At 35.1% G+C, this 27,137-nt stretch overlaps 2 protein-coding genes across 9 annotated transcripts; one reads left to right on the top strand and one right to left on the bottom strand.

Annotated features, from left to right (window-relative positions):
* Positions 1-796: 796 nt before the first annotated feature.
* LOC126701896 (uncharacterized) lies at positions 797-8,922 on the top strand. 4 transcript variants are annotated; one of them, XM_050400328.1, is made up of 8 exons: positions 799-1,243; positions 2,131-2,342; positions 3,201-3,482; positions 5,916-6,038; positions 6,737-6,887; positions 7,571-7,668; positions 8,551-8,587; positions 8,687-8,922. In XM_050400328.1, the coding sequence occupies exons 1-8, from the start codon at positions 901-903 to the stop codon at positions 8,803-8,805; spliced, it is 1,365 nt and encodes a 454-aa protein (XP_050256285.1). In that variant the 5' UTR covers positions 799-900; the 3' UTR covers positions 8,806-8,922. The 4 variants fall into 4 exon arrangements, with proteins under 4 accessions (XP_050256286.1, XP_050256285.1, XP_050256287.1 ...); XM_050400327.1 differs by having other exon boundaries at positions 800-1,243; positions 7,448-7,668; XM_050400329.1 differs by lacking the exon at positions 2,131-2,342 and having other exon boundaries at positions 797-1,243; positions 3,214-3,482; positions 7,448-7,668.
* A 6,978-nt stretch (positions 8,923-15,900) lies between these two features.
* On the bottom strand, positions 15,901-27,137 carry LOC126702904 (clathrin interactor EPSIN 2-like). Of its 5 annotated transcripts, none has more exons than XM_050401764.1 (15): positions 26,848-27,137; positions 25,506-25,635; positions 25,202-25,253; positions 24,837-24,916; positions 24,629-24,707; positions 24,227-24,310; positions 23,959-24,104; positions 21,346-21,714; positions 20,856-20,897; positions 20,641-20,736; positions 20,396-20,550; positions 18,506-18,681; positions 17,610-17,958; positions 16,938-17,549; positions 15,901-16,816 (listed from the first exon to the last, which is right to left on the bottom strand). In XM_050401764.1, exons 2-15 carry the CDS (start codon positions 25,538-25,540, stop codon positions 16,341-16,343), a joined length of 2,751 nt encoding a protein of 916 aa, XP_050257721.1. In that variant the 5' UTR covers positions 25,541-25,635; positions 26,848-27,137; the 3' UTR covers positions 15,901-16,340. The 5 variants fall into 5 exon arrangements, with proteins under 5 accessions (XP_050257721.1, XP_050257720.1, XP_050257719.1 ...); XM_050401763.1 differs by having other exon boundaries at positions 16,938-17,579; XM_050401762.1 differs by having other exon boundaries at positions 17,580-17,958.

Below are 27,137 nucleotides of genomic sequence, written 5' to 3' on the forward strand. Positions count from 1 at the left end.
GACATTTCAAAACTAATCAATTTGGTCCCTAATTACGTGAGAGAGAAGAAAATGAGTAATGGTTTAGGGACCAAGTTTGTTAGTTTTGAATGTCTTGGACCTAAATAACATTAGGATTTAAATAGATTTTTGTGTTGAAATTTATGGTTTTATTTGATTTAAAGACAAAATTATTGAGATATTTAATTGACTCCAATAAAATAATATGTCCATGAGTTTTTTTCCTCTTCTTCTCTTTATCTTACAAAAATTTGAACTATACACCTGACACTTCATTTTCAAAAAAAAAAAAAAAAAAAAAATTCTATGCTATGAATAATGTATTAAATGAAAATATAATTTTTTTTATTTTTTTTATTATTGTTATAAATCTAAGAAGCTAGAATGCCAAGAAAAAAAAATAAAAAGAAAAATTTATTAGAATAAAAAACAATAAACGTTGCTGATGATTAAAAAAAAAAAGTCATTGAAAAAATAATTTTGCAAGATGACGAATATGATGATAAAATTGATTTAGATGAAGTTTTTATTTATTTATTTATTTATTTTATAGGAGTAATAGGACTTAGATAGAGTTTTTTGAGAATGGACTTAGATAGAGTTGGTTAAGCAAAATGATGAAACGAAATTATTATTTTAACTTATATATCATATATTAGTACTTTTGAGTTTAATAAATTTGAATACCTATATTATTAACATATGTTAATTTAATTTATTCCAAATTTATAATAAACATACCTTATATATGTATATATATATTTTAAATTCTACTGTAAAAAAAATTAAAAATCAATTCAAGATTCATGAACTATGATCTTGTTTTGCCAGTCCTTCGTTTATAACTCATCATTGTGTTTGGCATTGCAACACTGATACGCAGGGACACACACACACACCATGAATCCTACAGCAGTAGTTAGCAGCAGAAGCTACACCTACACGTACAACCCATCTCTCAGTTTCCACACATCACCTCCACACTCTCCTCTTTCAGCTTTCACTTTTCGCTTACCCTTCCAACCTTCACTGAACACACCTCTCATCAATCCCATACACAAATCCCTTACACGTTTTTCCAAAGTTTGCGCAGCAGAGAGATACTATGGCTTGTCTGAGTCTCCAGCAAAGGCACTCCGGCGTGTTCTTGAGTTGCCTGGGCTTCACCAAGGCCCTGCATGTTTCGATGCTCTCAGTGCCAAGCTTGTTGAGAGAGCTGGGTTTCAGTACTGCTTCACCAGTGGTATGATTGTCTTTCTCTTCTTTTCTTTTTTTTTTTTCTTTTTCTAATCAGATTCGTTGATTCCCATCTGGGTTTTTGTTTTACTCTATTGGTTTTTCAGCTCAAGATTCAATCTTTCATTGCATGTGTTAGAATGATCATTAAATATGATTCAGTTCATCCTTTTCTAACAGCTTAACTTTTTAGGACAATCGATAATATATCGTTGTATAGAAGCTGTGTGTGTTTCTTTTTTCTATTGAGATTAATTAATTTCCATCTGGGTTTTTGTTTTTTTTCAACATTCATTGTCTGTATGTGTTTGATTTTTATTGTGGAAGATTGGTTTCTCATGTGGGCATGTTTTGGATTGATTGATTATTGATAAATTACCGGTTGTTCCAAAAGCCATTAAAAATGTTAAATTTATCAATATATCTTATTACTTATCAAAAAAAAAAAATGTTAAATTTATAATCACTCTTATTAAACAATTTTAACAACTCAGGATTACCTGCTCTGCTCTGATACCATGATAAATTAGTGCTTGTCCCAAAAGCTTAAGTTGATAGGAAATGGTAAACTTAATCACTTAACTAATATTCTAACAATTATAACTTCTAGTGATTGGTGCTTCTTGTTAGATTGTGAATGTTATAGGTATTCGTTGCAATTGCATATTCATTTTAATTTGATTCATAGACTTACATTAGATTTGATCCTTTTCTGTTCAATGATATCTGGGTGTTCTACTTACCAACAAAAAAAGGAAAAAGGATATCTGAATTCATGTACTTGAGTTATTGCATGAAAATCTGAATTCTTGGTGCATTTTGTTTTTCTATTTTCTGGCATAACTGTTTGAAAGGAGACAAAAACTTATTGATGCCATTCTGTGCTTCCATTAGGATTTTCAATATCGGCTGCTAGATTGGGGTTGCCAGATACAGGGTTTATATCCTATGGAGAAATGGTGGATCAGGGGCAACAAATTACCCAAGCTATCTCTATTCCTGTGATTGGGGATGGTGATACTGGATACGGGAATGCAATGAATGTCAAGAGAACTGTTAAGGGATATATTAGAGCAGGTTTTGCAGGGATCATTCTCGAAGATCAGGTTCATATTGTTCAATATAAATTTCATGAGTTGTGATGTTGTCCTCTTTGTCCCGGTTAAGTTTTTATTTGTAGTTTCCTGATCACAGTATAGATAGGTCATTTGCATCTAGGAGCTTTGTTTCAATATTTCCTAAACTGTCATACAAGTATGTCTACTTTATATGGGTTCACTTGTCAGCAGAAGTTTCTGATAAGGGTTTTGAAACTGGGATTGGAAAAATCACAGATCCTTCATGTTCTAGTACTGGGATTTTGGCTTACAAAGGTCTGCTGCCAAGTATGGGCATTTGGACAATTTCTCCTCATCAAGAAATTAAAGTAGGAATTAAGTGAACAATCATTATTTCTGTTAGACGTCAAACTCAGATTAAATTTTATAAAAAATTTTAGCAAGGATTATTGATGTAATGAGGATAATAGTTCTTTCTTCACATAGAGGAAAGTGATGGAATCTTATTATTATTGCATGAATACTAGATCTTGAGTCTTGAAAGTTCTTTAAGATTGTTGAGGGTCCTATATGGATCCATTATGAGACCTGTTAAGTTTTTCTTGAGGCTTGCTGTGGATGAAAATCTGAATGTCCAAAAAATAAATATAATGTTTTCATTTGTATTGATTTTTATCACAATATTCACATGGAGCATTAGTCTTTGCATTACTTTGTACTTCCCTGTGGTCTGGTTTTGTAATTTTAGAGCCATAACTGCAGCAATCTGCTTGTCATCCTGTATGTTACTACTCACAGCTTGATTCTTTATGTAGAATTTCCTTAACTGGCACTTTGGGTAGTCACCATGCTATCTGCAAATTTACACCTTTAAGACTATTGTTTCTTATAAACTTCCACTGCAAGGTGTCTCCAAAAGCTTGCGGCCATACACAAGGCAGGAAAGTGGTTTCCAGAGAGGAGGCAGTGATGCGAATAAAGGCAGCTATTGATGCGCGGAAGGAGAGTGGTTCTGACATTGTTATTGTGGGCCGAACTGATTCTCGTCAGGCAGTATCCTTGGATGAATCACTCTGGAGGTCTAGGGCTTTTGCTGATGTTGGAGCAGATGTTCTTTTTATTGATGCACTAGCTTCAAAAGAAGAGATGAAGGCTTTCTGTGAAATTTCTCCCCTAGTTCCTAAAATGGTATTTTATGCTTTCTTCATTATGATTCCAAGTAATAGGCCTCTAATGTTGTCTGAAGCATTTGGATGTCATTTTTTTTTTTTTTTTTGAAGTTATCAAACCAAAAAATATTTTAGCAGTTTGTTGAATTAAAACATGTCTAGGTATATAGCTAGCTTTTGCTTCCTGTCTAATCTGAACAGGGCTTTAAGTTAAGTTGTACTCTTTGCTCATTGCTTATGTAAATTAAGAGTTTCTAGGACTTGATTACGATTCATTAATTTCCAAACAGTTTCAGCAAACGGAAATGCATCTTTATTTGTAATAGATCAGTTGTAGTACCACTACATATGTGATGTAGGACAGATCTTACTTGCAGAGATTAAGAGATATCTACAACTGCTATAAGTGGGCTAATTCTTCAGTTTTAGGTTTTGAGGGGCATACGGTATATTGAATATGTTTCTATGAGCTTTATAGGGCCTGTAGGTTTATAGGCAGAACTTCATAGAAAAATGGTCCTCATTGCAGTGTAGTCCATTTTTGCATCATAATTTTGGGTGATGATTGACTGTTGAGCATCATTATTTGGACTAACAACCTCTTGCTTTGGCTGGTTATGAATGGGGTTCAGTTCATGACTTCAAGTACTCATAGCTTAAGATGCCGTGTTAGTAGAATTCTGTTTAACATTCTTGGTGATACATAATACATTACATACCTGCACCTATATTCATATGTTCATGCTTGCAAAAAGTGTTTCCTTTTGATTAGAATTTGAGCTTTCTCTTGCTTTTCTTCTTCTGTTTTCCATCATTAAGTTGTATGCATTTTTTACAGTGAAAATCCCAGCTGAATTCCCAACCCAAATCAATTTGTCCTTTGGTAATCATCCACTTAGTGGGTTTTCTTAATTATTTCCGTGTCATGTGGCAGATATATTTCATCTGTAAGGGCTGATTTCCAGCATTTATTTTCTTCATCAATCAATGAACTTTCCCAGTGTTCTCTGGAGAGAGTTTCTTGGGGGTTATCACCTTATTGTTGATTAGAGCTGGTAACCACTGTTCTCCCCAAATTTTCACACTTCTATCATTTCCTATCCTCCATCTCATGCCCTCAAGTAGTATTTCCTGGCTCTAAGAGACTCCTCTATGCATATAAAGTTCCCTTTTTTTCTTTTTGCTTCTAAAAAAGAATATGTAGGCAATATATTTGACTATAAGACTCTTGACAGTGCACATTATGGAGTATGGTTAGCAATCTCCAACTCTGTTTCGCCATTAGAGCCAAGTTAAAATCTTGAAGATTGTGCTAATAAAATAAAATAAAAAACCCTGAAGATTATGGAAACCCATTCCACCATTTTTCTTCATCATACATAATTGCCTCCAGCTTACCAGATGTGTTTTTTTTTTTTTTTTCATTCCTTGTTTTTTCTCTGGCCCCACCAAAAACTACTCATCAATTGATTTAGCTATGTGCGTGCATAAAACCTCTAGTATCTTGAAGCAATTCGTTGCATACATGGGTATTTCTTGAGCTACTGCTTTAATAAGAATTTCACATCTTGTGTAACTAGTTTGTCCTTTCAATCCTATAGCTTTATCTTACCCATTCCTTTATCTCAGGAAAGCTTTGTCTTTTTTATATTTCAACCAGCAAAGAGAAGCCCAGATATTTGTCATGCTACTGTACAACTGAAACATTAAAAAAATAAAATTTAATTGCCTCTTGTACTACTGGTGACATGTTGCTACTAAATAAAAGGGCCCAATGCTGCTTTGTATAGCATCAACATCTACTATAATCTCTAACACTCCTTGATTGTGATCCTGCAGAATAATAAGCTTTCATCTGCAAAAAAATGAGTGAGAAATACTTGGTCCTCTAATGATGGATATTCCTTTAACTGTCTTTGCATCTCTGGATGACTTAATAAAAATGCTAGACATTCTGCACACAGAGGAAAAGATATGTGGATAAGGGATACCCTTGTCTTAACCCTAGAATACATATAACTCGACCTTTAGAACCATATGAGTTTGGCTTCAATTGGACTTCACACAATGACCTAATAAAATCTTGGATGGACAAAATTCCAAAGTAGCAAAAAATTAGCCTTCCATGGCTAAATCAAATAGTCATTTCTGTTAAATCCCTTTCCACGGTTTCGAAGGCTGTGGATGCAGGACTCCCTTGAAAGGAGATTTGGTGCTCTCAAACAATCCTAAATGTAACTTTTGGAAGATTTTGACTGTTTATTACTTATCAATATATATGTATGTGTGTGTGTGTGTGTGTGTGTGTGTGCCTAGATGCTTCCATTTATGATCAATGACCCAGTAACAGTCAGTCATAACTACGAATTTGAAATTTCATAGAATATTAGTTTTCATCCTCATGCTAGATAACGATTTGTAGTGATTAATAAAGTTCATTGATTCCTGCTAGGCCAATATGCTTGAAGGAGGGGGCAAAACACCGATACTTAATCCTCTTGAACTTGAGGATCTCGGATATAAACTTGTGGCCTATCCACTGTCCTTGATTGGGGTATCCATTCGAGCAATGCAGGTTTATGTCTAACCTTTTCTCTTTTCCTGGTTAATGATATTAAATTGCTTAATGATGTAAATAACAAAATGGTTTAGCTTATTTGTAATTATATTTCTCTATCTTTGAACTGATATTGAACATGATATGTAATGGTTATCTGCACAAAGGAAAGAAGGCATATGCTGGTACGATCTTGTGATTTTGCTTGCCAAAAGAAAATATCTATGGACTACAGTTAGTAGTTTAGAATATTGAATGGTATGAAATTTTGATACTGCACTGTAGCAGTCCTTATTTAAAGTCTACCAGTGCAAAAGTATGATAGGAGATCAAGAACTTGAAGAAGCAAGTTATCAAATTACTGTTTTTCATGTTAATGATGGTCTTTCAGTGATATTATGTGTCTTTAAGCCTGTTTTTTCTTTTTTTTTTAAATTATAATTATTTTTCACTTGAGATGTCTTGTGAACATCTTACATCTCTACAAGAACCTTAGAACTTATTACAGGTTATATAACTGTCGACATATTAAGGATTCTATCTAGTTTCTGAGATGTTTTCCTGATTACAAATCTAGAGAAACTACAGTTAGGGTTTGCACTTGTTCTTGTTGCTGTCACTGCTTGAATATGGGAGGATTTTACCTAGCATACATCTCAATTCTATATCCAACCTTTTATTGTTTGCTACATCAAACTTCTATGACTTAATTGCAGGATTCACTGACTGCCATCAAAGGAGGTCGTATCCCTCCTCCTGGAAGCATGCCATCTTTTGAAGAAATAAAGGAAATCTTAGGTTTCAACACATATTATGAAGAAGAGAAGCGCTATGCTACCAGCACCAATCAGCCATCTTCACAAAGAGGTGAATGAGCCCTACTAGGGATGCAACCTAGATATTTTGATCTCATGAGGCTTCTGATATAGAGTATAATGCTCTGACGTTAAATGTATTATTATTAACTGGAAATTTAATGGTTTTTCCCTGCCTCCTGCTTCCTCTTCCTCTTCTCTCTTTCACATGAAGTGGATTAGTTAGTAATTTGTTAATAAAAACAAGTTAATGCTGGATTTAGAACCCTCTTTTTATCCAAAAAGAGGTGTTATTGTCTCTTTGGAAAATAATAATATCCAGCATGTACTACCATTCTTCTTAATAATTATTATTATTAAAAAGACATGATTTTAGAACTCTTTAAAATATGTGTTCTTTGGAGTTTGGAGTTACTTTTCCTCCTTTTATTGGATTCTCGCACAAATCATGATGCATTCTTTATTGATTCGAAATATATCTTAAAATTGTTGGATTATAGGTGAAAGCATATGCTAGCCACTAATCAGCTTAAGTAATTGAACTTAGATTTTTTTAGACATATATGTTCATGTCCGTCTTCCTAAATGTTATTACTAAAAGATATTTGGCAGTGAGCAGTAGCAGATACGCTATACAACAGAGGGTTCAAGATTATACAGAGCAGAGAGGTCGAAGTCCTCAAGATCCCATTGTTGAGGTGATAACTCCTGACGTATACGATAACTATGGTGCAGATGGTTCCAGGGATCCTTTTTCTCAGATTTGGTCTCGGACATTGAGAATCAAAATAACTGGAAGAGATGGATTTGAGAAACTTGATGTTAGGATCCCTGTAAGTCATCCTCTTTGGACACATCATCTTAATGCATATGTAATATTATCTTGGGATTTGATCTTCAATGTGCTCCGATGTTAAGTTTTCCATCCATCATTGGATCTGATCATGCAATCCTTCCATCTTATGCTTGTCAGCATGTCTGGAGTGTTCTTTTTTTTCTTCTTTTTTTTTTTTTCTTTTTTTTTTTTAATCTGGTGGTTTTAATCAATGGGCCTAGCTGTTTGGCTGAGCTTGAGAGAGTCCTGGAATGTGCTGAGATGAAAGAAACTCTTGTTCTATGGATGAGAAACTTTTTCCAAAAAAAATTTCAGGCAACACTAAGCTAATGAACATTTGCAAGCTCCAAATTCCATAACTTATATTACATATAGTTTACTCAACACCTGTGGCTTAATTTCCTCACCTTGAATTGTCACCTATATCGGAACCTTAATGCTAATGGTACTATTTGGAGCAAAATGCTCTTACTAAGGGAAGTTCCATTTACGTTTGATGTTCTTGACATGTTATCAAAGCCACCTCCACACGCTTGGTCCATTTGGTTATGCATCTATAGTTGGTTCTATTGGGCTAGCACATAGGAGGGGTTGTTGAAAAAAGAGTCCCCATCAGCAGGATGTGGGTTTGGTTATTGGTATATATTTTGTTGGATTCTCCACCTACTTGCTGTAGCTTTTGGGTTGAATGCTCTAACAAAAATGGATATAATGGGGGTGAGTGGAAGACACCTAACGTTGTCTTAGTTTCTGTTGGAATGCACAAAGCCCATTTTTCTCATAGATTAATTTTTTGCATTACAAATTATGCCATGACAGATTTTGATTTATGAGAAGTGACCCCCTTTTCTTTTTCTTTTTTTCCCAAAAACTTTGACAGGCTGGATTCTTGGAAGGAATCACAAATATAGTACCAGGTATTGCTTGTGTTTTACAAACTTGTTGTAATGAGTTGTCTATCCAGACAAGTACTTGAATGGATATATGAAACAATCTGCACATATTTGTGTTTGCAGCTTTGGGGGGCGTAAATATCAAAGAATTGTTGGATGATGCAGCAGATGAAGTAGGAGGGAAGCTGTTATTAGATTTTAGTGACACAATGGGTGACAGGATTCAAGTCTTTCTTGAGTAGCTTTTTACATTTGTCTTTCACAATTCCAATGGTAAAGTTATCTTAAGGGTAAATAAAGTGCTATTGCAATTCTTGAAAGAAGCTTAGATATTATTTAATGTGGATTGTTATCTATAACCTAATTTTCTAGTCTGAAATAGAAACATAATCAATCTAGTTCTTAAAATGGGATTAACACAAGAAAACACATAAAAACATATCATATTGTAAAAGATTGGGATCTGTAGTAAGGGGCCTGTGGTTGCAATGCATCTATGATTTAAGCTGTTCTCACAGGAAAATTACTTGTGACTTGAATATTATTCTTTAGCAAAGATTAGAAAATATCGTGCACAAAATATGGATGAACATATAACAACATGGCCTCATTAAGGAGTAACAATATACATATAACAATTATTTAAGTAAATTAACTTAAGGCATTGAGGTCTTAGCTGGAAAGGCTACTCTCCTCTTACATGAGCAAGGTGTAAGGTGAGGACGCAGATTTTGACGCATCAGTTGTTTGAATGATTAAGAATAAAATACAGGTAATAGAATATTGATCTAACACTAAGATTTGAAAGAAGTATTAGAAGCCACAGTAATTCAGTTATAGAACAAAAGGAAAGTAATGTGCTTGAGCTACATGCTGTAACTGCATATCACTGCTAGTTGATAAACAATTTAAGGCTACATAACAATTTAGACTGCATTGGTGGCTGGAGTAGAAGAGTGTTCTTTCTTTTTCTTTTTCTCTATTTTGATATGTAGTAGATATAGAAGAAAAGAGCGCAAAAAGGATGCTCTATCCTAGTTCACCAGAAGTATACATGAGAAAGAAAAAATGTTAGGAATATGGTATTAGCCCCCTGATCTTTGCTTGTCATAAAATTCAAGGTTCTTGATGTAAATCATCCATTGTAAAAAGGTTGGTTAAAAAGATGTGAAGCTGCCTGAAGAAGCTCGCTCAAGCAAGAAAAGAAACCCACTCAAGCAAAACAATGATGATTGGAGAGTTTCGCCTATTCCTTGCTCATGTTTTGCTCAAGCAAGGTTGCATGATATAAAACACCTTTTTCTTTTATTTTTTTTCAAACTACTTGAGTTTTTTTAGAGTCTGATGGGGAATATTTTAACTAACACAATGGCTACTCTTCTGGAATGTGCTACTCTTCCCAAATAAGTTGGTCATTCAAAAAGTACCTACACACTAAAAGCGGAAGACTAGAAACGACCAGCGCAGACATACGTCAAGACCAAAAGTTGACGAATAAGGCCAAGCACACTGAACACATGTTGCAATGCCAATGTCACTAAGACTCTCCTACATTCACACGGCTGCCGGCAACAAGATGACTCTTATCTCCTATAAATCGGTTAAGGGATAACTCCTCGCTCCCTATAGATCAACTATGGGATAATTTCCAACTCCTACACGTTAGCTAAAGGATAATCCCATATCCGTACAATTCAGCTATGGTAATCATCCACAAACCCCTATATAAACACCAAGATGTCCCAATTTCAAGGTACGCAAAAAATACTATTCGGAAACTCCTCTCTCAAAAGTTCACTACTAGTTTCTGATTTGACCATCTTAGGCTAGCACCACACTAAGTGCCCTTAGAAGGTATTTCTATTTTTTGTAGGTTCATTACTCTTTACCTTGTTACAGAAGACTAAGGGTTTGGGCGATAGACCTACTGACAATTTTGAGCTTCGTCAGAGTCCAAATTTGGTAAGGGTTTGTATGGTGTAAAACTCATGTTTTATACAATTCAATAAGAGATTGTCACGTCAATCTTTTACTTAAAACTCAATACATTCTACTACACTAATAACACTACATTAGTCTTTCACTTAAAAATTGAAGTATGATGTTTATTGAGATATTATTATGTGTGATCAGATATATTTATGTTTTAGTAATATAATAATGTGGCATGCTCTTATTGGAGGGTATAAACCAAAGGGTCTACACCAAGTTTTTAGAGAATTTAATTTTTTTTTTTTTTTAAAACCTAATTGAGGCTTCACTTAAACCCTATTTTTGTAAACCTATAGAGTTATTTGTGCACAATTTTTCCAAAGCATTAGAGGTTGCAAAAAGTTTTTGAGAGAACAATCTATGCCTTTTCACGTTTGAGCTAAATTGAAAAGCCATGTCTCTTTACCTTCTCTATTTGTGATCCCAAACTGAGAGCATGAGAGTTTGAAACAAAATAACTATTTCTCATGAGGTTCCCTTTAATAAGTCTTCAAGGAGGTTCCTTGAAGTGTTAGAAGTTCTAGTTCATGTGGACAAGGAGTTCATGGAGGAAATTTGCGTAGGGAGATTCCAAAAGTTCTGGGGCACTACAGTAGGAAGGCAAGTGGGGTGTTTGCAGAGGTTACAATAGAGAGTCTAATTGTACAAATATCTTGTAAGTAGATCATTGTAACCATTTTACGTGGGACTGATCCCTTAAGAGGCTGGTTTGGATTAATAAATACAATGAATTTCTGAACAATTTAATCTTAAAAGTGTCACATAGGAGTCTAACTAGATTTTTCAAAACAAATAGACTTATATCTAAAATTTAGCTACACTACCTATCAAAAAAAAAAAAAAAAATTAGCTACACTAGAAAATCCAGCATAGAAGAAAAATAAAGATTGCAGCTGTCACCACAGAAAATTTGGCCTTTTGTAGCGGCCAAAACCCGGGTTACACAACACTAAATCATTTGTGTTGAGTTTGAAGAGGCCAGTTGGTGAGGTTTTTTCCACCCAATAAATTTGCGGGTATGTTTATATATGCTCTCTCTATAGATATCTCCACACAAAAAAAAAAAAAAAAAAATGCTTGTCCTTCCATTGTGCTTTTGTTTTGAGCCATCCAGATAATCCAAACAGCCATAAATACTCATTTCCATGGTATTTGGGGGTGACATCTGGTTTAAAGAGGAGAATTAGTCAAATTTTCTATCCATTCTCCATTCTTATAGGAAAAAATTTTAGCAGTTTATATATCCCTATCCCATTCCAAACTTAGCAACCAATAAGCAATCCCTCTCTTCTCAAAAAAAAAAAACAAGCAATCCCTCAAAACGTGTACACGTTGTTTTTGGGACAACTAATTAACATTTAAGATAAACCTTCCTTTTGGTCCGGAGTTCTCTTGCTACCAGACTGTCGTGAAAAGCTAGCCAGAGAAAGGTGAGAATCAAAAGCATGTTTACTTTCCAAAACCATTTCTAAGTTGTTAGGTTGTTTTGGGTGTTGGTGATCTAAGAATAGAGCAATTTGGTAAGCAAAGCCTGATTCAAATGGTCTGTTGTGAGGGGTGCCAATACAAGCAATCTTCATGATTAGGTAATAATGGTTTTGGCGCGGCTTTTATAATCTCAACAAGGCAGGGTGGAAAAGCAAAAGATAAAGGAACTAGTTCTCTTGGGTCCAAATGTCAAAATGATAGAAAGATGGGTCTTCCAAACTTTTTGATACTTGAGACCCCTCCTTCTTATTCAAGGAGAGGGTATTACATGCATCGGGCATATGTATCCTCCTCTTACATGGGGTGTATGATAAAATTTTCATTATTCAAGAGCCCGTCAATAATTCTCTTATGGGACCTATAGCAATGCAATTATCTCAACAAAAATTAATAGATTTATCATTTTTAATCATCCATCTCATCTCCCTTATCCCCTTTTCAATACCTTTAACTTTGAAGTTTGAACAAGAAAAATTAATGCAAAAAACCGGTTTGACCCGCTAACCTAAACAGCCTATGCAGGTTTGGTATGGAAGGTGGCATGGGTTGTACTTGTACAGTTTTACACTTTTATGGTTTGTTTTGATTAAAAAACCTAGTCAATTTGACTTGTGGACTGATTTTTTTTGAACCATATATATATATATATAAATTTTAGGTGTCAATTTTTTTTTTCTTTTCTTTTTTATTTGAGAGGAAAAAAAAATCTATTTGGAAGAATTTCTATAACAAAGATCCACTAAATTTTGTTAATTGATAACGCATTAGAATTTAAGCAAATATACCTAATCAGCCTACCAAGTTGAAACCGCCTAATCCAACTTGTGACATAGTTCTAAAACGAATCCATTGTAATTATGAATAATCCAACATTGTGTTATCAATAAATATAAACTAACATGACTAGCATTGAATTGGGCACTTTGTGGTTTAACAAAATATAAACTAACATGACTAGCATTGAATTGGGCACTTTGTGGTTTAACATGAAATAGAGCTACATTAAAAAAAAAAAAAAAAAAAAAGAAATCTCTAATCCTTTCTTACTCAATGAAATTGAAACCTGGTTCTCTACCATGCGTTTCTTGTGTATCCAAGATCATGTACACATTAGCCACAAAACTAATTAGATGGGACAATTCAATTGGGTTAAACTCAACTTTGATGGTTTATCCTTTGACAATACTAGAGTTAAAGTCAAACTTTGCTAGTTCATCCTTTGTCAATACCCTAGGCTAGCTTGCAGTGGACTAATGGAACATTATTAGGGATAGATATGAGAAGTGGGTGAAAGACTACCAAAGCAGTTAGCATTGCTTTTAGCATCACTGCTAAAATGAGCAAGATGCATTATTAATTCTAACACTACTGCTAAATTGTGGGGATTAGAGATAGATTGTTTCTGTGCTCAACTTAATTCCACTGCAATAGAAGTTTAGCTTGATAAAAAAGTTGTGATATAACTTATGCACAATTCAAATGAATTATTAGATGAACTATCCGGTTCCCACACAATGTGTGATGCATTTTGTTATTAATTTCCTCCAATAATTCAATAATTTTTCTTGTAAAAAATTGTAATATTTTGTGTTCTATTTTTATAAACAAAATAAAAAGATAATAAAAGTAGTATAATGATTTGATCATACTATATGTATTTACAAATTTGAAAAATATAATGACTAATATAGATATGCATGTTTCATGCCTACTCAAGAATGCAAATATTGCTTTGATAAATAAAAATACAAATATCCTTCAATAATTTTTTTTCTTTTACATTCTTAATAATGTTTTAAATCTTTCTTCTTCTTTTGTTGAATTTTGTTTCAACTGTTACAAAAGCAACTAAATTTGACAAAGAATATCTTATCTCAAATCATTTGTTTTTCATATAAATCTTAGAAAACTAACATCAAATTTTCATTTATAGTTAAATAATTAATACACCACTTAAAAGATTTAAACAATCTTGTTAGTAATCTTTTTAATTATATAGAATAATATTTTTAATATATAACTCGAAGAAGAATGTCGTCCTATACAAACCCAAAGAATAATTACATAGAACAATCTTTTATATATATAACATGAAGAAGAATGTCAATTCCAAAGAAACTATTATTATTATTATTATTACTTGTTGATATCCCGCGCAATGCGCGGTACATTTTGATAAATTTAGTAAAAAATTATTTATGGTCTATTGATTTTTAAGTCCAAAGGAAATGGAGATTTATATTTGACAAATGTTGAGACAAATAATCATATTACTCAATATTCATTGAATCTGACTCTTGCAATTCTGCATTGAAGTTAGTCTTATGCATAAAATTAAAAAGTTTTCTTAATTCCTATCTTTCCCATGACTTTTTAGATTCATCCATACCTATCCAAAGCATTTCAAATAATAAATGTATACAAATTATTTGAATTTTATTAATGCATCAAAATAAATGCATATGTCATTACTTAATAGTTTGATATAAATGCTAAATTTAGATGATATAGTCATTACTTAATAATTTGATATAAATGCTAAATTTAGATAAGTGGAAACCCAAATGGAAAAAATATCATATAATGCGCCACTTGGTAGAACCTCATACTCTCGCACATCAGGTCTCTGCTTTTATATTTATATTGATTATTATTCAAAATAAAAATACTTTCTTATATAAAATTTATAAAAGTAATCATATAAATGCCTCTAATAAAAATAATTAATGTACAATTATAAATAATTAATATATGCATTTACTTCAATGGTTAATTCAATGAACTAATACTTTGACATAAATGCAAATTTTGTTGAGGTAGAAGCCTAAATACAAACAAACAACGACAACAACAACAACAAAACCCTCAAGAAATGCTCTACATATAACTTCATACTCTCTCGCATGAGATCATTGCTTTTATATTTATATTGAATTGATTTTCTTTACTCATTAACGATAGCCGGAAGCTTCTCAGGAGAATATCAATGAAGGCTATCAATCACCATTATAGAGAAACAAACAAGTGTGCTTATGCACTTTACCAAAATGGGAGTCGGACAATCTCAAGATTTTGTAATTTTTGAAGATCCCGCTTCTGATGTTGCACTTTTGTTATATTTAGACAATTTGGGTGTGTTTTGATAGGCACTGTGTGCCTTGTAATCAAACTCTTCAGTTTGTAACGTATTTCCCTTGTTACCAAAAAATATAAAAAAACCTTCAATTTAAAGGCCAAGCGTGTAATTACAAGATCATTGCAGAAAGTGAGGAACTCATGACAGCTTATGACAACACAATCTCATAATATTCTCATAAATATTTCCCCCCCCCCCCCCCCCCCCCCCAACCAAAAAAAAAAAAGGAAACAAAGGCAGTTGAGGACCTAGTAGAAAATAAAGCCTAGATCATTTCATCTCCCCTAACACAGAAAGGCAAGAGACAAGCACGCTTTCAGATAAATATTGTTGTTCAGATTGATAACAGAGGGATGAGCAGAAAATAAAGCACACTGCATGACCCTTAATTCCAAAGGTTGCACATTGCACTGGAGATTATCTATGCTGAAACTAGTACTGATCTAGAACCTAACCAGACATCATCTACTTAGAATGCATTTTGATGAGCTTATTTCCATTGGCTTATTTTACAAAATCATGTGTGTAAGAAAAGAAAAAAAACAGTACCTAAAAGAAATGAGACTTCAAAAAACATAAATAAACTAACTAAAATAAGTTGAAACCATAAACTCAACAAATAGACCCTAAATGTTATAAGCACGCGGTAATCAGCAAAACATTATATATCAATCACCTGAATCTTGAAGTCAATCGTTTCCATAAAGCAAATGAGATCGAGTTAGTAGAAAAATGAATCATCATATTTATTGTTGCCAACCCATGTTTGTCAAATGTCAAAAAATATATGTATATATATATATGGGGGGAAAAGGAAAGAAAAGATCAAAGAAGTGATAACCTGAGAAAGGTCATCCTCACCAATGAACAATATCACAACAGCTGAAACCAGCAATCCTACACAACTCTCCTGACCCAAAAGGAATGATGGGATAAGACAAGAAAAGGAGAATGAATAAACATACATCGCATCGGCCATTTTCCAGAATATTACAACTATTGATATAAAATACAGCACTGTATACCAAACATTGGACCGGAGTGCATTGTTGAGGGGTTTAATAATAACACTGGCTTTGCTATGTCAATCTCTTTCACCTCAAAACAAAACAGAGTATTAATCACTTTTCCAACTCTCCAATTGAGGGAATTGGCTCAATCTCATCGATAACCGCCACCATAAGGCTGCTGAGGCACATAACCACCTGTGCCCATCATGGGGTTGTAACCACCAGACATGTTTGATCCAGGAGGTAATCCAGTTGGTGCTTGCATATGGACTCCTTGCCCCATACCCATATTCATATTCATGCCCATGTTCATCCCCATTCTCATACCCATGGGTTGTTGATTCATGCCTCCGTAAGCCCCCATGCCCATGCCTGCACCAGGCCCACCACCCATACCCATATTCATACCCATACCCATGCCCACACCCATACCAGAACCCATCATAGGGGTTGGTGGAGCTCTGAGAGCACTTGCACCAGCACGACCTATCCCAGAACCAGATCCCATAGCTTTACCCATGTTGATCGTAGATGTTACAGGAGTTGCAGCAGGTTTTTCCATCCTCTTCTCCTTCCGATTAATGGCATCAAAATCAATTCCAATATCCGCCAATGGATTTATTTTAGCTGCATATGAAAATAAAATAAAAAATCATCCCAAAATCTCTCATACATAGTAGATATTCAGTCATCAATTGTAAGGAAACCATAATCATAATATTAAGATTTTAGAGCATAGAGCACTTACGTCCGGATATATTTAAATTGACTAGCCCTCTGCTTAGTGTATCAGTCCAAACAGTTGACTTGGTCTCAAACTTGTCCTTGGATGGTTGAGGAACTGTTGAAAGTGATCCTGATGAAGATGGAAGATTTTGCTGTAAATTCATGTGGTTGTTTGGTCCCGATTGAGGAAGCATATTACCAAGGAAATCATTATTTTGTTGTACAGCGGGTCCGGTGGTAGTTTGATAAGTGGCATGTGTAGCTTGTGGAGCTGCAGAACCCTGTAGTGCAAGGAAGTTCCCGCCGTTGAACTGTGCAGCAGGTCCAGTTGGTGCTTGAGAAGCCATATGTGAAGTGATGGGAGGTGCAGATCCTCCCTGTTGAGGATAAAAGTTTCCACCATTAAGCTGTGGAGTTGGTCCAGCTGGAGTTTGAAAAGGCATGTGTGAAGTGATGGGAGCTGTAGATCCTCCCTGTGGGAGGAAGCTTCCACTGTTGAGCTGTGCAGTAGGTCCAGCTTGAACCTGAGGAGCCATAGGTCCTTGCTGTGGATGAAAACTGCCATAAACATTTGCAGTTGGCTGTGCAGGTTGACCAGCTGGAGCTGAAAAGGCTGGCTGTGAAGTAAAAGCAGGTGAAAGAGCTGGCTGTGAAGTAAAAGCAGGTGAAGGAGCTGGCTGTGAAGTAAAAGCAGGTGAAGGAGCTGGCTGTGAAGTGAATGCAGGTGAAGGTCCAGAAGGTGGGAGGATGTCTGCCAGAATATCAGTGTTCTCCTGTGGACTTGACAGCTCCTGAGGCAAATACTGTGGGTTTGTTTGATGTTGAATAGTGGGGACGTTGGGCCCAGAGTAAGTAAGCCCCCCAAATGTGTCCCCAAAGTCAAAATTTGAGACCATATCAGCCTTTGGCACACCAGGTTGGAGCGGTTCAGCACTCTGGTTCATGGTAGGCTGGAAGGAAGCAGAAGTCTGCTGTTGAGACGAGACACCATCAGTGGAAGGAATAGCTTTGAAAGGAGAGTCGCCAAATGGATCTTCAAAAGGCTGCACCAAGGGTAAACAGTTTCAATCAATTGGGATAACAAGTGCAAATTTCTATGATTTTTTTTTTTTTTTTTTTTTTTGGAGGGGGGGGGGGGGGGGGGGGGGGGGGAAGGGTGTGGTGTAGGAAAAGAAATATCATGTCTACAATTTCAAATCCCAAATAATATCATCAGAAATTATATTAGAATGTTTCTTTCTTAATATTACATGATAATACTATGAACATGGCAAACAATAATAATTCTATATAGAAACAAAAATGGGACATGTAATTAGTAAATAGCCAGCTCTTTACTAACTTAAAGTCCAGTTTCAAGATACGGTCTACTTCATTGAGGATGAGCAGATTAAATTACGGACTACTTCATTAGAAACAAACCTGCCACTGAAAGGCTACACCAGATTAGCACACAGTATCACCGTAGTTTCATAAATAAGCCCATTAAATTCATTAAGGATGAAGATGAAAGGCATATCAATCTGTCATTAGTTAACTCAAGAAAAATAGTATTATAAAACTTTTTTGCATTTAACACATGATGCCTACCTGATTTACAACATTAGCAACTGATGGTGCCGCCACAAAAGTGGAAGATGGAGCAGAGTTTGTGTGAATATCAGCCTCAGAGGCTGTGGTAACAGATGTAGTTGGCACAATGGCTAATGAATCTGACAGAGAGCCAAGTAAGTCCATCTCAGCATTGTTTGAGGTAGCTGGAGCAGCTGAAAAAAGGGACAAAGTACAGTAATGAGTTTCTACCTGTGTAGCTGGTTTTCTGCAAGAGTAACCAAACAAATTTGGGTCCTATCTCCTCAGACACCATTATTATTTATAATTATATCAAACTCCAAACAGTAGCAAGTCACAGTACTAATCACATAGAGGTACGCCGTACACCACTCTAATCTCTTTTTCTTAATTTTAAGAATGGGGGCTGGTGGGGGTGACTAACTCCTTGTTACACTTAAATGATTAGGTCACCTGCTTCACATCATGTTAATTAACAGCAATTTCAGCCCTCATGAAAGTAGCAAAAAAAGTTGTTCTTAAATCTTAGAATATTGATAGGAGCTCAGTCAGGGTTAGGGTGACCTTGATGTTTCAAGTGGGTTCTTGGATTAGGGAAGGCTAAGGTTTGGGTGTTTGAGCTCTTTAGGGTTTCAGTTATGTCTAATGGTTAGCAAGGTTTTGATGTTTCAGGACGGTTCTTGGGTTAGAGATGCGTAGGGAGTCACCACCTCCATTGGAAATGAAAAAATTAGAGAGAGATTTTAGAGAGAAATAGAGAACAAGAAGAAAACAATTCATCCATCTTCATATATGACTAGTACACTAGTACATGGTTACAATGCCCTAGTTATACACTTCATGCCTCATTCGCATTGGCTATTACATGCTTCATTCCTATTAGCTCATGCCAAACTAACTCATTAGGCATGTGCTTGAATGAATTTCCATGTGTTCAATGTGTTAAATGCGCACTTGTCGAACTCCTAACTATTTAGAGATGTGCTAAATCAATTACAATGTGTTACAACTCCAATCAAGTCCATGCATGCAAGGGAACACAAACACAGGAGAAAGCAGTCCAAGTTGCAGCCCCTCCAATACACCATTAATGCTACTAAAATCATAAAAAATCAATGCAATCAAATGCATGTAGAAGCTTTCTCAAATTAATAGATTGAGGTTTCAGGTTTTGAAAGCTTGATTTTCTTGCTAAATAATCACTATGACTCTAGCCGTCTACAGACTTCACATGTGCACCGCCCACAAGCCCAATGATATTTTTAGTTTTGAAGTCAGCCTCATTATACACATGCACAACCACATCCAGACATGACAGGAGTTTCTGAAGAGTACAGCTCAAGTATTTTTCATCTCAAGCAACATGGTCACTTTTCTGTGAAGCAAAGACATGTAGGCCTGCTTTGCTCACGCTCAGTGCCAGCAGCTAGGCCTAGCACGAGGCAAGTGATTCATTTTTTGGATGGCAATACTAAGCTGCTAGAATTACTAAATGACAAAGCTTGTTTTGGTACATCTGCAAGTAATGAAACGACATTTTACACCTAATCATTTCAAATCCACATATTAATAAAGCTTAAATCCATACATAAATTGCACCAACAGAAAAATAATAAAATACATAAATTTCTCGTTTTCCTCATCTTTTAGCATAGCTTCTGCTCCTTCCTGTTCTAGCACTCATCCATTCTTTATTATTTGAAAATTATTCACACACCCAAGGGGATTCAAACCCCCTCAGAGGAAGTATAGACCTAATTTTTGATCAAATGAACACTTGTGATATTATCAAGTCATTTAAACTAAAAACTGAAATCCAAATCCTTCTCTTTAAGATCACATTGCGACAGTTTAGGGAGCAATTCAGACTGGAACAGAAAAAGAACATATTTATATTGCTTTGTCTACCTGAAATTGAAACTCGAGGGTCAAATTCATCGAAAGCCTCAACTTCCTGGTTTTGTGGAGATGCTGAAGCACCAGGAGCAGTGGTTGCTTGGCTTGGAATATTGCTTACTGGTGAAGAATCTCTGGGAGCAGATGCCACTGGAGTTTCTCCACCCCTGACATCAAGAATACATCAGAATTGAATCAACTAGTATGTAATAGTCAAGGCAATAAAATGGTGCATTTTAATGCTGCAACATCTATACCTTTCACTGTGAACAGGGCTTCGGGACTCACTCACAGCTTCTTCATAACTTGGAGGAGCACCAATATTCTGTTCAGAAAATTTCCGATCGAGCTTCCTGCCAAAAGAATTTAAAGTATTTATACAATGAATGCTGCTTGGTCGGACAGTTGACAAGGTTGAGCTAAAAGACCCACTAACACCAACAAGTTGCCAATCCAACCACAAAGAATTTACCTTCCCTCCTGAGATTGGTCATCAGCTCTGGCACCACTGCCTCTGTAGGGGAAGAAATAAAAAATTTAAAAAAAAAAAAGTAAATTTTCTAAATCAAGGATCTCATGAAGGCATCATATGCATGCTTACATTGCAAAGGGAAAATAAAATTTGTAAACCATCATTGCATTATAGTAATTCCATTTAACACAAACCACATAATCAAGGATCCAGGATAGTTCCATTTTATGAATTGAAGTAAGTTTGTTTTATTTTGGCGTTGCTGGATACTAAATATATTCAAGGAGGCTGTGCCAGATTATACTTCTTCAGCCTACACTTTCTCTGACATGAGGAAACCTCATCCATACCAGCAAAATCAACATGCATTTCTGTGATATAGTTGCTTCTTCAAAACTAAAATGACCAACCAAAAAAAAACCCAACAATAGAAACTGCAATATCCTTTTTATTAAACTAATTATAAATATCTATACCAATAGACACATACCGAGAAGAATATTGACCATCATCATCAAAAGCACGGTCTTTGTCTCTGTCAGAGCTCCTACTTCTTGAGCCATATTGGTAATCATCAACACTTCGACTTCTTCCACGGTAATCATCATCCCTGTAACCATCTCTGCTACTGCGTTCATCATAATCTCTTCCATAACGATCTCCATCACGACTATTTGAGTCCCCATATCTGCCATACCGGTCATCATCCCTGTAGCCCATTTCTCTTTCTTTCCCATAACCATAACCATTCCTATCTTCATCCCTGCTTCCATAGCGGCCTTCATAACGATCATCCTCATATCTGTCACCATATGAACCGGGCCTATACATTCCACCAGTTGATGAGGCGGTACGGAACCTGTTCTCATTAATGATAAACTCCCATTAAGGCGAGTAAAAAAAAAAAAAAACACTAGTGAAGTTCTAAACCTAGTGGATCATAAGCTTTTCCCTTCATTCTTATATCCAGACAAATTTTCAAACACAGATAATCAGATATAGCTATGCCTGGGTGCAAGGGAGGGAAAGAGGGGGAGAAAGGAGCTAAATATTTTCATAAGACAGTATACAAGAATTGCCAAGAAAGATTTAAAAAAATTAGATGAGTAACACAAGAACAACGTTCTGTTTGTTTTGCTGTAGAATATTTACAGGAAAATATTTTCACATTTTACGGTGTTTGTTTTGCAGTAAAATAATTAGTCAACTGTAAAATATTTTCAGTCAATGGAAAAATCAAAGGCAAAAATCTGTAAAATGTTTTATGCTTGAAAAAACGGTAAATCATTTTACACTTTCTTCTCCACTCTCACTCTCAACACTTTCTCAACTTCTCCCCCTCTCACTTTCTCAGCTCCTCTCCCACAACCCAGCCAGTCACTCACCCATTGCTCATCACCCTCCATCCCATGGTTCTTCTCTCCCTCTCCACCTCTCAACTCTCTCACTCACAAGGCCACAACCCTCTCATCTCCCTGGCCCATCTCGCACAACCCATCTCCCTCACCCATCTCGCACAACCCATCTTGCACCAATGCCCACCCACTGACCGACACCACCCACCATCATCGGCGCTACCAAGCTTCATCACTGTCTCTTCTTTGCACAAACCCCCTCTTCTATTCTCTCTAGCACCATCCCTTGGGTCTGATTGACAAGCGGTGGTCTTGGGCTTTTGGTGGCTACTCCAATCTTGCCTCTGCTTAGATGTTCAGATTAGGTTCTTTATTCGTGGGGTTTTTTTTTTTTTCTTTTTTTTGGGTTTCTGATTTGGTTTCATGGAGGGTTTTTTTGGCTTTCTGATCTAGATTTTTGGTTGTTGGTGGTTGGTGGCTGTTTTTTGAATGGTTGGTGGGGTTTGGTGGCTGGTTGTGTTTTGGTGGCTGTTTTTTCTTCCCAATGCAAAGTTTTGGGTGGTGGTGGTTTGTGCAACTATGCTTGCTTTTGGTGGGTTTTGAGAACTATGAAAAAAAATTTCGTTTTACAATGAAACAAACATTGGAAAATGATTTCTACTGTATTTTCAAGTACGCAATCAAACACAGTAAAATGAAGATGTTTTAATGAAAATATTTTACATCTGCAAATTTTTTTTTTTTTTTGATAAGTATACATCTGCAAATATTTTACTTTGAAACAAACGGAGCGTAACGTGAAAAATCCACTTGGAGAAATCTAAAGGAAAAAGTGCACTGACTCATCCAAAATGGATTAGTAACTGTGACAATCTATTAGAGAGTAACATGAGAATACCACTCTTAGAATCCAATTGCAGAATGATCAATGAAAAGTAGACAGATCCATCTGATGTGTTACATGACAGAACAAAAACAAATATGGACTCCTTATAAGACTACTTATAAACAACATACCTTTCAAACTGTACTGAAAATTTAAGGAACAATATATCATAAAGACTTCACAAAATTTGAAGAGTTGTAACTTAATAGAAAGCTTTAAAAAATAACTTCTAGAAAATTTACTTGCCTGATAATAAAATAAAATAAAAAATGAGGTAACTCAGTAACTGTTGCTTTTCTTTTGGGATGGTGTGATTTCAACATGAAAATGGAAACTAAAGATATGGGTCAAAACTCTAAAACAGCAGGAAATTGAAAGAGAATAATAATAATAAGATATGTATAACATCTATACCCTATAAGTTTAAATTGGCTTCTAAATCAGTCCCTTAACTATCAAAACTTGCAATTTACACACTTGAGTATTACAACAATATCAATGTGACCCTTCTGTTAGAATCTTGCCGTAAACCCACACAAACATGTTGGACAGAGAGAAATATACAATATTGTCTTGAGGCAAGTTAACATTGAAAATGTAACGGAACATAATGGAAGGTGCAGATTGACAACATTGTAATAGTCAAGAGTGTAAATTGTAACTTTTGAAAGGTGCGGGACCGATTTAGAAGAGACCCCAAACTTAGAGAGTATAGAGTTCATTTTAGCCTAAATATAACATCAAGCTGTGACATCATGGTAGCACATGACTAATTCTAAAATGACATGGTGAACAGTAAACCAGCAATACAAGAATGGAAACATTTTAGCCAACTCTTTCTGAGAAGTAAGAACAAACTTACTTGTCCCTATTAGCAGCTGCCTTCTGTCTAACTTCAATTATCCTTTCTTTATCATTCACTAGGACCACAAGACTCTGAGATTTCTTCCTGACATTGCTTCCCTGGTCCCTTCCACTGGAATCAATATACTGAAAATCGGACAACGTCTGCCACACAGAAATATAAACTTATCAATAACACAGTGCATACATCTCAAGTTGAACAGGAAGTCATCTAACAATAAATCAAACTATGGACAATCAAATAGCACTGAGGAACTGGGAATTACTTGTATTTGATATGCATGTTCCCTGATCTCATCTATGACACGCTCGGACCCATGGCCTACTAGGTACTCCAAAACAGTCAAAGCCTGAAGTTCAACACAATTATAATTTTAGTTACAACATCACAATGTAATGTGGGAATGAAAAGCAGCAGATGCTAAACAAATAAAGTACCAAATACAAATCAAAATCCAAGGTCCAGCCTGAAATTGAGGAATGAACATGAAGGAGTGATTCCCCAGAGATAATTTTTTTCAGATTCCAATACCATAACCATTTAGTAAAGATAGAGAAGACAGACAGTGTAGAAATCACATGGAAGTTGGAAAGAAAACCAAATACGTAGCATCCACAAGTTAACTTAAAAAAAATAAAAAAATAAAAAAATCATAAAAATTGCAAACCTTATAGACATGCCGCCAGTTCTTGCCAGTATCATTAATCCGCTTCCAGATTACTGCCATGATCATCTGGTATTCGTGACTGATATTTAAAGCAAACAAATTTACTTTAGAAAGAAATAAAGAGCGAGAGAAATAGGAAATAAGAAAAGGAACTACATTGGAACAAGATACGCAAGTGAATTAAAATAAAAGGATGGTTGAAGCTTACTAGTTTCTGGTTGCCATTGCAATATCTGCAAGAAGTGATCCATGAGGACCCCAGGGCTCATTGCTAGTAGAATCAAGAACCTAAAAGGGAAAAATAACAGAAATTTTAATTCACTCAGCTTGCATATTAAGTCACATGGTATTGCATTTCAAGATCATCTATACTCCATCTGGTTGACAAGGAGCAATAGCCTAACAGAAGAGTGCTAATCACCAGACAAAGATCTTTCAATAATAAACATAGGGACAATACACAGGCAATTATTGTTCAATCTCACCACCAGTGCCCCCAGATATTGACGGGGACGAATCAATCAAAGTTTTGAAAACCCAAATAAGCAAAAAAATTAAAGGAAATCTTTTTACCTTCTGTTCAATTCCAGGGACTTTAAGCACTTTCTTATTCACCTCTCTTTTACTGTAAGAAAAGCAGTAAAAAATTAACGTCTTAGACAATTGTTGTCATATAATAATAGAGAAACAAGATATAATGAATGAATAAACAAGACTAAACTCCGAAAACTGACTCTGTAATTCAAGAGAAACTATCCAAAGAATAATCTTTTCTCACCAATATTGCCAATGATGAATCAAGAAAACAGAACACTCAAATAGCAATGAGATTACCATGATAAGAAACTACATAATAAGAATCACAGTTAAGACTTACAGATCCCTAACGGTTTGATCAAAGACCTTCTTCATTGTAGCTTTTGTTCAAATAAATCAATACTCTATGGTAGCAGCGTAAGTTGCACAGTCAACTTGAAATGAATCTCGCTTCAAATATTCTTCATGCACTGTATATAAGGAAAACTTAATCAAAAAGACTTCAATGATAACAGTAAAGCTTAACAATTGAAAAAACCAATACCCATTAAGATATCCAACATATACATATGTAAGTTACACGCACACCCATATGGGACTTGAACCCTGGACGTTATAAGACTTCAAGATAACAATGAAGCTTAACAATAGAAAAAACCAATACCCAATGAAGCTTAACAATAGAAAAAACCAATACCCAATGAAGCTAGACTCTTTTTATACATATATATAATTTTTAATAGTTGGAAGAGGGGGGATTTGAACCCCAAAAATCTCGGTTAAAAACACCAAGAAGTGGCTCGATATTGGAGCTAAAACTCATAGGCAATATCAAGAGTTTTTACCCTCTTCTGACTAATTACAATACTTTCAAATCTTAGAACCCCGCTTCACTCGACCTTTGAAAAACATGGATTAATCATAATTACTAGCTAAAAAGGTCGTACCCAGGACACAAAGCTCCCATTTTCATGGGGTCTAGGCAGCCTTAGGGTGATTTCAATTACTAGCTAAAGAAAATGACAGATTAATTTATGACTAGTCCAAAAATAAAAGTAATATAGACTAGTCCAACCACATGAAATCAAATTTTTTAAAAATAAGGAAAACGAAAAAAATAAAATAATAATAATAAAAAACACACACACACAAAACAGAATATTCACAGTAATATTTCGCCGGCTTTGACTACTTCCAATCCAGCAATCAACAATTCAGATAACATCGAAAATTAAATAGAATAAAAATAAAAACTCAATCTAGGTCACAGTATTTGATTATTCAACCAAAAAATTAAAATTAAAATTTTAAAAATCAACAAATCGTAGAGATGAGCACAAAAAAAACCAGCTGTACAACAATGAGCGTGGTTTGTTTCTGTGTGCACAACAAACAATGAAATGAAATCAAAATTCAATTACAAGTCTCGTAAAAACGAAACAGAATTTCGATTTCAGCCAATCATTTCTCAATTCAAAATCTCGTAAAAAATTTTAAAAATATAAAAATTTGCAGTGTGGCTGATCCAGATATTTATATATATACAAGAACATGTTTGTTTTATTTTAAATGTGATAAAAAAAAAAAATGAAAGCAAAAAAAAGAAGAAGAAGAAATGAAGAAAGAGAGAGGAAGAGAAATCAGATCTGAAATCAGATCGAGATGGAAATGAAGGAACGTACCTGATGTTTCTGATCCAATCAATGGATCTGAGAGATAGAGAGAGAGACAGAGAGAAGCTTTGCTTTCTTTCAATGTATTATTGTTATGACAGAGAGAGAGAATATTGGGAGCGGAGAGAGCGAAGGAAGGAAGGAGAGAACCCAAAAATGAGGAAATCTGAGTTTTTGAAAGGAATTGCAAATTTTTGTTGAATGGTAATTTGGTTGTGTAGAAAGTTTTAGAGCCGCTGTGTGTGTGTGTGTGTGTTTGAGGAGAAAGACAGAAAGAAAACGAAAGATGACGCGAGAGA

This window comes from Quercus robur, chromosome 10, assembly GCF_932294415.1.
Source record: "Quercus robur chromosome 10, dhQueRobu3.1, whole genome shotgun sequence".
Classification (NCBI taxonomy): domain Eukaryota; kingdom Viridiplantae; phylum Streptophyta; class Magnoliopsida; order Fagales; family Fagaceae; genus Quercus; species Quercus robur.

Bases quoted from the DNA above. Each gene is read 5' to 3' on its own strand.
- LOC126702904 (XM_050401760.1), bottom strand. From the start codon at position 25,540: ATGAAGAAGGTCTTTGATCAAACCGTTAGGGATCT. The intron at 20,898-21,345 runs GTATGTGTCTAT...CTTCCCCTACAG, and splicing joins GATGGTCAATATTCTTCTCG to AGGCAGTGGTGCCAGAGCTG. The intron at 18,682-20,395 runs GTAGACAAAGCA...CCCTTTTTTCAG, and splicing joins CCCTCGAGTTTCAATTTCAG to CTGCTCCAGCTACCTCAAAC.
- LOC126701896 (XM_050400327.1), top strand. From the start codon at position 901: ATGAATCCTACAGCAGTAGTTAGCAGCAGAAGCTACACCTACACGTAC. The intron at 6,039-6,736 runs GTTTATGTCTAA...ACTTAATTGCAG, and splicing joins TATCCATTCGAGCAATGCAG to GATTCACTGACTGCCATCAA. The intron at 6,888-7,447 runs GTGAATGAGCCC...GATATTTGGCAG, and splicing joins TCAGCCATCTTCACAAAGAG to TGAGCAGTAGCAGATACGCT.